This window comes from Mobula birostris, chromosome 4 (assembly GCF_030028105.1).
Source record: "Mobula birostris isolate sMobBir1 chromosome 4, sMobBir1.hap1, whole genome shotgun sequence".
NCBI lineage: Eukaryota > Metazoa > Chordata > Chondrichthyes > Myliobatiformes > Myliobatidae > Mobula > Mobula birostris.
In genome coordinates, this window is record NC_092373.1 from 193,301,650 (window position 1) to 193,314,433 (window position 12,784).

General features: G+C 42.0%; 1 protein-coding gene across 3 annotated transcripts in view; it reads right to left on the bottom strand.

Moving 5' to 3' along the window:
• The window catches only part of atrn (attractin), a 408,487-nt gene that overhangs the window by 175,919 nt on the left and 219,784 nt on the right, over positions 1-12,784 (bottom strand). For all 3 annotated transcript variants that reach the window (XM_072256711.1, XM_072256712.1, XM_072256713.1), the window contains exons 18-21: positions 11,476-11,697; positions 10,173-10,310; positions 6,347-6,440; positions 2,337-2,389 (exon numbers count right to left, since the gene is read on the bottom strand). In XM_072256711.1, the coding sequence (XP_072112812.1) occupies positions 2,337-2,389; positions 6,347-6,440; positions 10,173-10,310; positions 11,476-11,697 (507 nt within the window). The remainder of the gene's footprint in view (positions 1-2,336; positions 2,390-6,346; positions 6,441-10,172; positions 10,311-11,475; positions 11,698-12,784) is intronic.

Here is a 12,784-nt window from a genome sequence, read left to right on the forward strand (position 1 = left end):
TTCATTTTCTTATACAAATTACACAAACCTTTAAGTTTCTTTTCTGCCCATCTGCCAGTGCTATTGTTCATTGTTCTTTTTGCCAATGTAAAAAAGCCCATCATAGACAGATTGATAGGGTCAGCACCTATATCACTTATTAAATATCCAAAAGCAGGATTCTGAAACCAAAATGCTATTTTGTTACTTGCAAAATTCAGGCAGGAGGTACCATAACGTTCCGGCAAGGTCTGCTAGGATGGAAAACAGCTCTTCACTACAGAAGAACTCCATGCCATCACCCAAGTCTCATTACTTATAACGCACTAGGAGTGTTATATCGTTTATTTTTTGACTTGTGTCGTCAATGCACTTTATATCTAAATATCAATCCTACGGACTATATTTTATGATTTGCCAATTCATTGCAATATTACTTAATGCATTGTGTTTGAGTTATACATACTGTGTTGTGTACTTTGGTATACAAGAACTTTGTTTCATTTCCCAGTATACAAGTATACAGTTGAATAACACAACACGCTGGAGGAACTCAGCAGGTCGGGCAGCATCCATGGAAACGATCAGTCGACGTTTCGGGCCGGAACCCTTCGTCAGGACTGTAAGAGGGAAGGGGCAGAGGCCCTATAAAGAAGGTGGGGGAGAGTGGTAAGGAGAAGGCTGGTAGGTTCTAGGTGAAAAACCATTAAGGGGAAAGATAAAGTGGTGGGGGAGGGGAAGCAGGGAGGTGACAGGCAGGAAAGGTGAAGAAGGAATAGGGGAGAACACAATGGGTAGTAGAAGGAGGCAGGACCATGAGGGAGGTGACAGGCAGCTGGGGGAGGGGGCAGAATGAAATAGGGATAGGGGAAGGGAGAGGGAGGGAATTACCGGAAGTTGGAGAATTCAATGTTCATACCAAGGAGCCGGAGACTATCTAGACGGTATATGAGGTGTTGCTCCTCCAACCTGAGTTTAGCCTCATCATGGCAGTAGAGGAGGCCATGTGTGGACATATCCCACTGGGAATGTGAAGCAGAGTTGAAGTGGGTGGCAACCAGGAGATCCTGACTGTTGTGGCAGACGGAGCGGAGGTGCTTGACAAAGCGGTCCCCCAATCTGTGTTGGGTCTCACCAATGTAGAGGAGTCCGCACCGGGAGCACCAGATGCAATAGATGACCCCAACAGACTCACAAGTCAAGTGTTGCCTCACTTGGAAGGACTGTTTGGGGCCCTGGATGGTGGCAAGAGAGGAGGTATAGTGACAGGTGTAGCACTTACGCTTACAGGGATAAGTGCCGGGTGGGAGATCTGTGGGGAGGGACGTGTGGATCAGGGAGTCGTGGAGGGACCGATCCCTGCAGAAAGCGGAGAGTGGTGGAGAGGGAAAGATGTGCTCAGTGTTGGGGTCCTGTTGAAGGTGGCGGAAGTTGCGGAGGATAATGTGCTGGATCCAGAGGCTGGTGGGGTGGTAGGTGAGGACAAGGGGAACTCTGTCCCTGTTGTGGTGGTGGGAGGATGGGGTGAGGGCCGAAGTGCGGGAAATGGAGGAGATGTGGGTGAGGGCAACATTGATGATGGCAGAAGGGAAACCACCATCCTTAAAGAAAGAGGACATTTGAGATGTCCTGGAACGGAAAGCCTCATCCTGGGAGCAGATGTGGTGGAGATGGAGGAACCGGGAATAGGGAATGGCATTTTTGCACGTGGCAGGGTGGGAAGAGGTATAGTCGAGGTAGTTATGACAGTCAGTGGGCTTGTAGAAGATGTCAGTGGACAGTCTGTCTCGAGAGATGAGACCGAAAGATGGAGAAAGGGGAGAGAAGTATCCGAGATAGACCAAGTGAATTTGAGGGCTGGGTGGAAGTTTGAAATGAAGTCGATGAAATTGACAAGCTCAGTATGGGTGCAGGAAGCAGCACCAATGTATCAATGATGCCCTGACCAGCATCTTCTTTATCTTTCCCCTTACTGGTTTTTCACCTGGAACTTACCAGCCTTCTCCTTCCCACCCTCCCCCCACCTTCTTTATAGGGCCTCTGCCCTTCCCTCTACAGGCCTGACGAAGGGTTCCGGCCTGAAACGTTGACTGATCGTTTCCACAGATGCTGCCCGACCTGCTGAGTTCCTTCAGCGTGTTGTCAATGTTGCTCTGACCCCAGCACCTGCAGAGTATTTTATGTTTACAGTTGAATAACAAACTTGAATTTAATTCTGCCTGATCAGCAAAAGGTTACTGTGCTATTAGTACAGAAAATAAAGATTTTTTTTCTCACTAAATGGATCTTTCAAGTACTCTTGAGTCTTTAAAAATGGTTAAAATCAAAACAAATTCAAGATCCATTTATATACTCACAGTAACAAGTTCCTTTCAAAGGGTTTCCCTGGTATCGTGTTTCCACATCACATCTACAGAAACAAATTGATACAGTATAATTAACATCTTTGTGAATAGCCTTGTGTTTTGTTTTGTAATTACACACTATAATTGATACATCTACAAACATTTCACCTTCCAAAGATAAAATATATTGTGAAAATCACAGCAAAGGTTAAAATGAGGCACTAACAGAACAGAGTGCAAACAGAGTACAGGCTTTCCATGTGTAAACATGTAGATTTAATTGGTTACTAACACCTCAAATATGTATTATGATTGGTACTTAAATATGCAAATATGAATTTAGAAGTGCACAACTTTTCTATTGGATCAATATTTGTATACAACTGGGAAATTTCTGTATAAAAATGTAATTTCTTCATTTAAACCTCAGAACAGCTTGGTGACGGGCCATGCTGTTCTCCTTATACACAAGTAAATAAAGTGTGATTGGAGGAACAAGTGCAAGTTGTCAGGGTCTGCTTTATTGGCAATGAAAATATCCATGTCTACAACTTAAAAGGATATGGAGTGCCAGGTCTGTGGGAACGAAGAGCAGAAGTGCAACACAGATTATTGAAGTTTGGAAACTACATTATGACAAGAGGGGACTTAAATCAGAAAGCAGAGGAATGATTGGATGGGGTTTTGGAGTTTTGGAGCAGCAGTGGAAATGGGGCTAAATTTATTCAACAAGGGGACAAGGATACTGGACAAAATCATCTGAACATTTGAAATGAAAACAGAAACAGGCCTGTCACATACAAAAGAGAATCTGCAAATGCTGTAAACCTTGAGCAATACACACAAAATACTAGAAAAACGCAGCACATCTGGCAGCATCTATGGAGAGGAATAAACAGTCGATGCTTCGGTCTGCGACCCTTTAAAAGGACTGCAGAGGGAGGGGGAAGAAGCCACAAGAAGAAAGAGGAGAGGAGAAGGAGTACAATATGGCAGGTGGTAGGTGAGAGCAGATGGTGGGGGGAGAAGGTGTTTGGGTGGAAAAAGTGAGAAGTTAAGAGGTGATAGGTGGAAGAGGTAAACGGCTGTAGAAGGAACCTGATAGGAGAGGACAGTAGACTATGAAAGAAATGGAAGGAGGAGAGGAATCAGAGAGAGGAGACAGGCAGATGAGGAGTGAGAAGGGGGGTGAGGGCAACCAGAATTGGGAATGGAAAATGAGAGAAAGGGGAGGTGAGGAAATTAGCTGAAATTAGAGAAATCAATGTTTATGCCATTTAGAGAAATCAATGTTTACACCATTAGGCTGGACAGAATAAGGGATGTGCTTGTTGCTCCTCCGACCTGAATATGGCCACATCGTGGCAGTAGAGGAAGCCATGGGCAGACATTTCAGAATGGGAATGGGAAGTTGAACTGAATGAGTGGCCACTAGCAGATCCCACGTCTTGCAGCAAACAGAGGAAATGTGCCCAATGAAGCAGTTGCTCAATCTACACCCATGTAGATTAGGACTGAGTTATGAGGCAGAGGCACCTGCGATGAATAATAATGGAAGAACAGTATGTGATTAAGGTTGAGTTGTCTACTCTCAACTTCCCTTATTAAAAGCAAGAAAGAAGCTGGAGTAACTCAGCAGGTCAGGCAGCATCTGGAATGGGATATGGGCAGTCAGCATTTCAGAATGGAGCCTGTCATCTGGACTTCATGCCCCAGATTCTCACCTGCAGTTTCTAATGTTGCTAAGTTCGCAGAGCCCTCAGCATTGTCAAGGACCCTTTCCATTTGTCCCATGATCTCTTTGACCTCCTACCATCAGGCAGAAAGTACCACAATAAGAACAAGGTTTGTTAAGCTAGGTAACAACTCCTTTCCTCAGGTTGTGAGACTTCTGAACACCCTGCTACTACTTAATACACATTATTTATGACAACACCAGTATCATTCTCTTGCTGTACGTTTAAATATACGTTGTATATGCACTTTATCTCAACTAGTGCATCTACAGAATTATTTTTTTATCTGTTAATATTATTTTATGTGCTATATGTTATATACTGTATGTACTGTGGTTTGCACCTTGGTCCCACATGAACTTTGTTTCATTTAGCTGTATCCATGTGTATGGTTGAATGATAATAAACTTGAACTTCAATTGAAAATGCTAGACAATGTTCACAGTTTATTATCACTGACATATTTTATGTCATGCAATTTGTTGTTTTGCAGCAGCAGTAAGTGTAATACATAAAATATACCTCAAATTACAGTAAGAAATATATATATTTTAAAATTATATTACTGCAAAAAGAGAGCAAAATTGCTAGCTACTTAGAAATCTGATGGCAGAGGGGATGATGATGTTCCTGATATGTTGAATGTGTGTCTTCATGCTCCTGTACCTCCTCTCTGATGGTAGTAATGAAAAGAGGGCACATACTGGGTAGTAGGGGCCTTTAATGATAGATGTCACCTTTTTGAGGCATCACCTTTTGAAGATGTCCTCAATGGTGGGGAGGTTAGTGCCCATGATGGAGGTGGCTGAGTTTACAATCCTCACCAGCACAGTCAGGAAATGTACACTAACAGATTAAAGGCTGTTAATTTATAAAGGAAAATGATCTGGCCAAAGTGTGGATCATGGAATAAAACAGCACATGACTTCAGGTAATACAAAGGGCCAGAACTAATAATTGGCAGGTACAACTTCAAATTCCACCATGGCAATTGGTGATAGTTGAATTCTGTGAATAATATCAGATAAATATGGGTTAATTTAGGCTACTTAGGACTGAAAAGAGAAATTACTTCATAAAGAGGATGATGAATATCTTGAATCCTCAACTTTGAAGACTTAGTCATTATCTTTGTTGGAAGGAGAAGTAAACAGATTTTTCGATTATTAAGGGAATCAAGAGATATGATGAGAATGAAGGAACGTAGTAATGAGATAGAAGATCAGTAATGGTTTTGCTGAATGGCAGAGCATGCTCTTTACCTCTTCTATTGCTTATTGTGTTCCTGGGTAAGTAAAAGATTGGCCATTTTTCATCATATCAGATCCAGCTTCTTTGTAACACTCCCTCACAATGTAAATGAGGCAAACACATTATTATTCTAGGACATATATAGAGAAAGGTGCTGGAAAAGGCCAGCAACATCATGAAGGATCCCACCCACTCTGTTTATGGACTGTTTGTCCAACTCTCATCACGGAGGAGGCTACGCCGCATTCGTGCCAGGACCACTGGACTCAGAAACAGTTACTTCCTCCAAGTCATCAGGCTGATCAGCACCTCCACCCATTAACCCAGCAGACCACCCCCCACCACTCACATCACTTCATGAACATACAATCAGCCTATGAATATAAGCTAATCTTACGTACACAAGGGCAACTCAATGGTTACTTGTACAATAAACAACCTTGAATCTTGAAATAACTTGGAAGAGATACTCAAAGTGAAGCTCTTACTTCTGTGAAGTTCATCATCACTGAAGCTTTACTGTGATACTGCAGAGAACAGTCAGCTGGGATCTAAGAGCTAGTTTTGACACTGATGGGAAAATTAATATCTCCAACTCTGCATCTCTTCTCCTAAGGGTTTCAGCAATGTGCCTTAAGAAACTTTTTCCAAGTCGGCATTCTTCATGGGCAAGGATACACAGAGAGAAAATGTTCAACTTAAAACTCAATCAGAACCTCTCTCAGTTTGCTCGTATTTCTATATCTGGATACTTTTGATACAAAATGAATAACAGATGTTGGGTGAGAAGACAGAAACAGCATTTTAAACGGTGGTAAGAAATGGACTTCACTCTATCTCAAAACAACAGATGTCTATAATTTATGGAGGGTTCTTGTTAAACTGCTCTCCAAACACTCTATTTGATTGCATTAGCTTGCTCATTAATTGAAAATGTCATGGTCACAAAGTGAACTGAATTATAGGAAATTTTACTGCAGTCATAAACCTCTAGCAAAAGCAGTATGGTCATAAAAAGTACTGAATGTAACTTACAGCTGACACTTGTCCCCTTTGATTCCTTTAGTCGTGCAGAAGCATTTTCCTGTCTTGGTATCACAGATGGATGCGTGTCCATTGCACTTGCAGGCTTGAGAAGTGTAAAAAAAATCATTGATATATTAACTTGGCATGTCCCAATCAAGCCTAAACAGAGAGTTGTGGACACGGCTCGGCACATCACAGAAACCAGAGTGAATTCCTCCAGTATTTTGTCTGTGTCACTCCCCTCCTGGGACTCTGCCTATACTTCTTGCAGCCTTAATAAACAGTCAGCATAATCAGAGACCCCACCCACCCTAGACATTCTCTCTTCTCACCCCTCCCATCAGACAAAAATACGAAAGCCTAAAACTACATTCCACCAGGCTCAAGGACACCATCCATCCCACTGTTATAAGACCATTAAATGGTTCTCTAGTACATAAGATTGACTCTTGACTTCAAAATCTACCACACTATGATCTTGCACTTTGTTGTTTACCTGAACAGTCTGTAGCTGTTACATCTTATTCTGCGTTATTATCGTTTTACCTTGTTCTACCTCAATGAATGTGCACTGTGTAATGACTCGACCTGTATGAGCAGTATGCAAAACAGGTTTTTCACTATATCTCAGTACAGTGACAATAATATACCAATTCCAATATTATGGAAAAAAAATAATTTGAAAACATTCATAAAAGTTGCTGGTGAACGTAGCAGGCCAGGCAGCATCTATAGGAAGAGGTACAGTCGACGCTTCCGGCCGAGACCCTTCGTCAGGACAAACTGGAAGAAGAGATAGTAAGAGATCTGAAAGTGGGAGGGAGGGGGGGAGATCCAAAATGATAGGAGAAGATAGGAGGAGGAGGGATGGAGCCAAGAGCTGGACAATTGATTGGCAAAAGGGATACTTGAGGATCATGGGACGGGAGGCCTAGGGAGAAAGAAAGGGGGCAGGGGGAAGCCCAGAGGATGGGCAAGGAATATAGTGAGAGGGACAGAGGGAGAAAAAGGAGAAAGAGAAAAAAAGAATATATATATAAAATAATAAATAAATAACAGATAGGGTATGAGGGGCAGGTGGGGCATTAACAGAAGTTAGAGAAGTCAATGTTCATGCCATGAGGTTGGAGGCTACCCAGATAGAATATAAGCTGTTGTTTCTCCAACCTGAGTATGGCTTCATCTTTACAGTAGAGGAGGCCACAGATAGACATGTCAGAATGGGAATGGGATGTGGAATTAAAATGTGTGGCCACTGGGAGATCCTGCTTTCTCTGGTGGACAGAGCGTAGGTGTTCAGCAAAGCGATCTTCCAGTCTGCATCGGGTTTCGCCAATATATAGAAGGCCACATTGGGAGCACCGGACGCAGTATATCACCCCAGCTGACTCACAAGTGAAGTGTCACCTCACCTGGAAGGACTGTCTGGGGCCCTGAATGGTAGTGAGGGAGGAAATGTAAGGACATGTGCAGCACTTGTTCCGCTTACAAGGATTAGTATAAGTACCAGGAGGGAGATCGGTGGAGAGGGATGGGGGGGAATGAATGGACAAAAGAGTCGCATAGGGAGCAATCCCTGGATCTCCCCCTCCCCCTCTCAAATCTCTTAGTCCTGACGAAGGGTCTTGGCCCGAAACGTCGACTGTACCTCTTCCTAGAGATGCTGCCTGGCCTGCTGCGTTCACCAGCAACTTTTATGTGTGTTGCTTGAAATTCCAGCATCTGCAGATTTCCTCGTATTTGAAAACATTACCTATTTGCTTTCTTATGAAAACTCTCAGACCATAAAAAAAAAGTGAAGCATATTTCTGATAACAGAGAAACCTGATTTATTTGTTGTCAATTGCTTGTCAGCTCTGCAGCCAATTGTTAATTAAAACCTGCTATTTACAGTGTCTTATCAAATGGTTCTGTAACACTTTATTCTGCATTCTGTCATTGTTTTCCCATGTACCAACTCAATGCACCATTGTAATGAAATGATCTATATGGATTGTATACAAGGCAAGCTCATCGCAGTACCTTGGTGCACGTGACAATAATAACCCACTCTACAAACTCGAGTGGGGAATATTTCAGCCTCCAAATTAGATTCTCAAAACCCTCTACCCACAGTCATACTGCAGCTTTCTAGATGAAAAATGGCCACTGTTATTTTAGCAACTTGCCGTCGGCACATTCTGAACTGCAGGACATTTCCTTGTGGGTCTCATTTCCCAGATTTATATTCCTTTATTTATGTTCTTTTACCCTCTGCATAACTTTTATATTCCTTTCTTGACGTCCCCTATTAACCTATCAAATATTGAGGACATAGAAGCTCTAGTTAGGAAAGAAGGGTAGGCAGTGAATGCTCTGAATATCAGGGATGTAAGAATAGACTTAAGGAGATCAGGAAGGCAAAAAGAGAAACACAAAGTGATGGAGGAACTTAGCAGGTCATGCAGCATCTATGGAGAGGAATAAAGAGCTGCCATTTCAGGCCGAGACCTTCCATCAGGTCCGTGAGACCTGATGAAAGGTTTTGACATGAAGCATCTACTCTTTATTCCCCTCCACAGATACTGCCTGACTTGCTGCATTCCTCCAGCATTCTGTGTGTGCTACTCTGGATTTCCAGCATCTGAAGAATATCTTGTGTTTGTGGGCAAAAAAGAGAACATGAAGAATCCTTAGCAATAAGGTAAAGAACCTTAAATATTCTATGTATATCAAGGATAAAAAGATAACTCAGGAGAAAATAAGCCCTCTTAAAGATCAGTGTGGCCACCTGTGAGGGGAGTCATTGCAGTTACTTGTCACATGTATTTCTTTGGAGAAGCTAGCAAGTTCAGGAAATAAAACAGTGAGGTCCTGAAACATTGCAGCATTACAAATGAATTGATAGTGGTCTTGAAGTGCATAATGGAGTCATAGAGCTGTAACAGCATAGAAACAATCCTTCAGCCCAACTCACCCATACCGAACTAAGTTGCCTCTATGAGCCAGTCCCATTTGCAGGATATTGTGGGAAACAGGGAAGAAATCGTCAGACTCTCGCAGAGATATTTGTATTTTCCTTAGCCGTGGTTGGGTACCAGAAAGAGTGGTGGCTAATGTTGTGCCATTGTTTAAGGGCTGCATCGACAAGCAAAATATCTACAGGCCAGTGAGCCTGGGATCAATGGTGATGAAGTTATTGGAGGAGGTTCATTGTGACAGCAACTAAATGAATTTGGAATGGCATGGACGAATTAGGGATAATCAGCATGACTTTGTGGATGGGAAATCATGTCTCACCAAATAATACAGAAAGTGAATATAACTTAAGAAGGAAATACAAAAGGTCAGGCTTGCATCCAGAGAATTGAATTGAAGTGAAGAGAATTGAATTGAATGTTGGGTATATGTTACAAAATTCCAGAGGTGATAGTACAAGTGGGTACAATTACAATGTTTTAGTGACAGAATTTTCTTCCCGAGAGCCAAGGAGACCAAGTCATTAAATACATTTAAGGTAGACATACAGTTAGAGTCAATGTTACAAGGATCAAACAGGGAGTGGAGTTGAGGCCACAATCACTAAACCCATAACTTTAGTGAGCAGCCCACTATTAAGATTCAAGATTATTTTATACACAACAAAATGCTGGAGGAACTCAGCAGACCATGCAACATCTGTGGAAAAAAAGTAAACAGTTGATATTTCGGACCAAGACCCTTCATCAAGACCCAATCAGCAGCAGTCCTGATGGAGGGTCTGAACCTTGTCTTTGGATATATCGATCATACAAGGAATCAAAAACATTGATGAAGGAGGTAACTGAAAGAAACTAGACATTAAAATGGGACTTACACTGGCAACTCCCTCCATTCGTAGGGTCACCGTAGTAACCAGATATGCAAGTATCACAGTGGTTGCCAGTTGTTAGGTCTTCACACTTCTCACAGATGCTCTCATTTACACACTTGCTATGGCCATTACACTGACAAGCTGGAAGAAATATTTATTTTGAATCAATGGTACGAAAAATGACCAACACAAGTTCCTACTCCAATCCAAAATCTCCCGTCCTTACCAGACTAGACAAACACAAATAAATAACTTATATGTTACCTACAATAATTCATTAACTATACACAGCTAGAAGCAGTAAACAGATTTTCTAAATCCAGTCCAGCCTCATAAAACAAGGACGTCCTTTTAGAACAGAGACGAGGAGGAATTTCCTTAACCAGAGGGTGGTGAATCAGTGGAATTCTTTACCACAAATGGCTGTGGAGGCCAAGTCATTGGGCATATTTAAAACAGAGGTTGATAGGCTCACGATTAGTAAGGGTGTCAACAGCTCTACTCCTACGTCTTATTGTCTGTGGCAACCCAAACTGCTGCCCTTCCTTGATCTAGGTTAGGTTCTGCTCTGGACCCACCCACAGTTTGATTCTTAGCTTTACTCTAAAATGGCTTTGCAAAGTAATTACATGATAAGGGCAGCTGCTCTCCACCCACTTCCCCCAAGACGTTACACCGACAATTCACAGCTGCAGTGCCTTGAAATCCTGCTAGCTTTCTGCCAGAGCTTAAACTGGGGAAGAAGTTTGTCTTCCAGTAGGGCAATGACCACAAGTACACTACCAGAGCAACCATGGAGCTGCTTCAGATGAAGAAAATTGATGTCCTTGAGTGGCCCAGTCGAAGTCCTGACCTTAGCCCGATCAAACATCTCTAGCAAGACCCCACAACTGCTGTCCACCACCGCGCCCCAACTAACCTGGCACAGCTTGAGTAATTTTGGAAGGAGGAATGAGCAGCCCTTGCTCCATCATATTGTGTAAAGCTAATGGAAGCATACCCAAAAAGACCCTACCGGCTGTAGTAACTGTGAGAGGAGGTTCAACTAAGTTCTGAGAAAAGGGGATGAGCATTTTTGAACTGTTGAATTTTTAGTTTTTCCAGCTTTACAATTTTCCATTTTCCAGGCTCTACTGTGGAAAAAAAGGGCATATGGTTCACAAATAAAAATTCTCAGTTAAAATTGATTGAAATTCCCAATTGTAATACTCATTTATTTGAACAAAGGGTTGCGGACTGAATACTTTTACAAAGCACTGTACATATGTCATTAATCCAACAATCTATGAATGAACAACATGCTGACCTGGACACTGGATAAAGGACCAGTTGTAGTTTGTTTCTGCAGGACACATGCTGACATTCAGAGTGGGTATATAGGGAGTGTTTACTGTGGAGATTTTCATTGGTCCACGATAAGATCCTTCTATACACTGTCCTTTTCCTGTATTGCTGGGGTCAGTACACCATCCACATCCAGGCTGCTCCAAACAATGACTGCACGTACGGTAACCAGAACAATTCTCAGCTGCAATAACAGAAAAGGTAGATCAAAAGCTTCAAAGGCATTCGAAAGAAAAATTAGTGGACAAAAATGAACATTTTGCTAAAAATGGCTTGGTATATAGATAGTTTCGATAATGGTGGGATTTAAGAGAAGTCCTAAAAATGGTGCAATTTCTTAAAGGTAATCTAAACCCTTTACAACTTGCCTCTTGCTAAGCTTTCAGATTCATGCCTAATACCTGGTAATCTCTCTTCTGATGACGAACTAACTAAATTTTTTTGTGTACTACTCTTCTGTGAAGAAGTGCAAAGTTTTCATTACAACGAAGGTTATATGTACTGTATATCTTAAAAGTCTGAAATATTTTGTCAATAATATTGTGAAAATTGAGTTGTTTTTGGATGCTATAGGTTCACTCAGCCCACTGAGTCCACGCCAGCCAACAATGTGCATGCCCTGGTCACTCCAAGTTCTAAAAACTGATCTATCAGGTATTTGATCAATGGCCTTTGGGCAGAAACCATTTTTTAAAGCTTGATTATGTATCCACCACATATTAAAGGGCTAGATCTTCAATCCAACCTTATAGCAAGCTCACATACACTTGGTAGCCACTTTATTAGGTACAAGAGTGGAACCCATTTTGGACCATCCACTTCAAGGTTTGACATGTCATGCGTTCAGAGATGCTCTTCTGCACACCTCTGTTGTAACATGTGGTTATTTGAATTACTGTTTCCTTCTTGTCAGCTTGAATCAGTCTGGCCATTCTCCTTTGTACTCTCTCATTAAAAAGGTGTTTTTGCTCATAGAATTGCCACTCACTGGATGCTTTTGTTTATTGCACCATTCTCTGTAAACTCTAGTTGTGCGTGACAATTCCAGATCACCAGTTCCTGAGATACTCAAACCACAGCATTCCTCAACAATCTTTCCACTGTCTATGTCACTTAGATCACCATTCTTCCCCATTCTGATGTTTGGTTTGGTTTGGTCTGGTCTTCTTCTAGTCATGTTTACTGGCAGATGGCAGACCAACATAAAGCCAACTACTGAACATCATTCAAGAACACCAAATACTTTTCTTCTTGAGTAGCTTCCATCACTG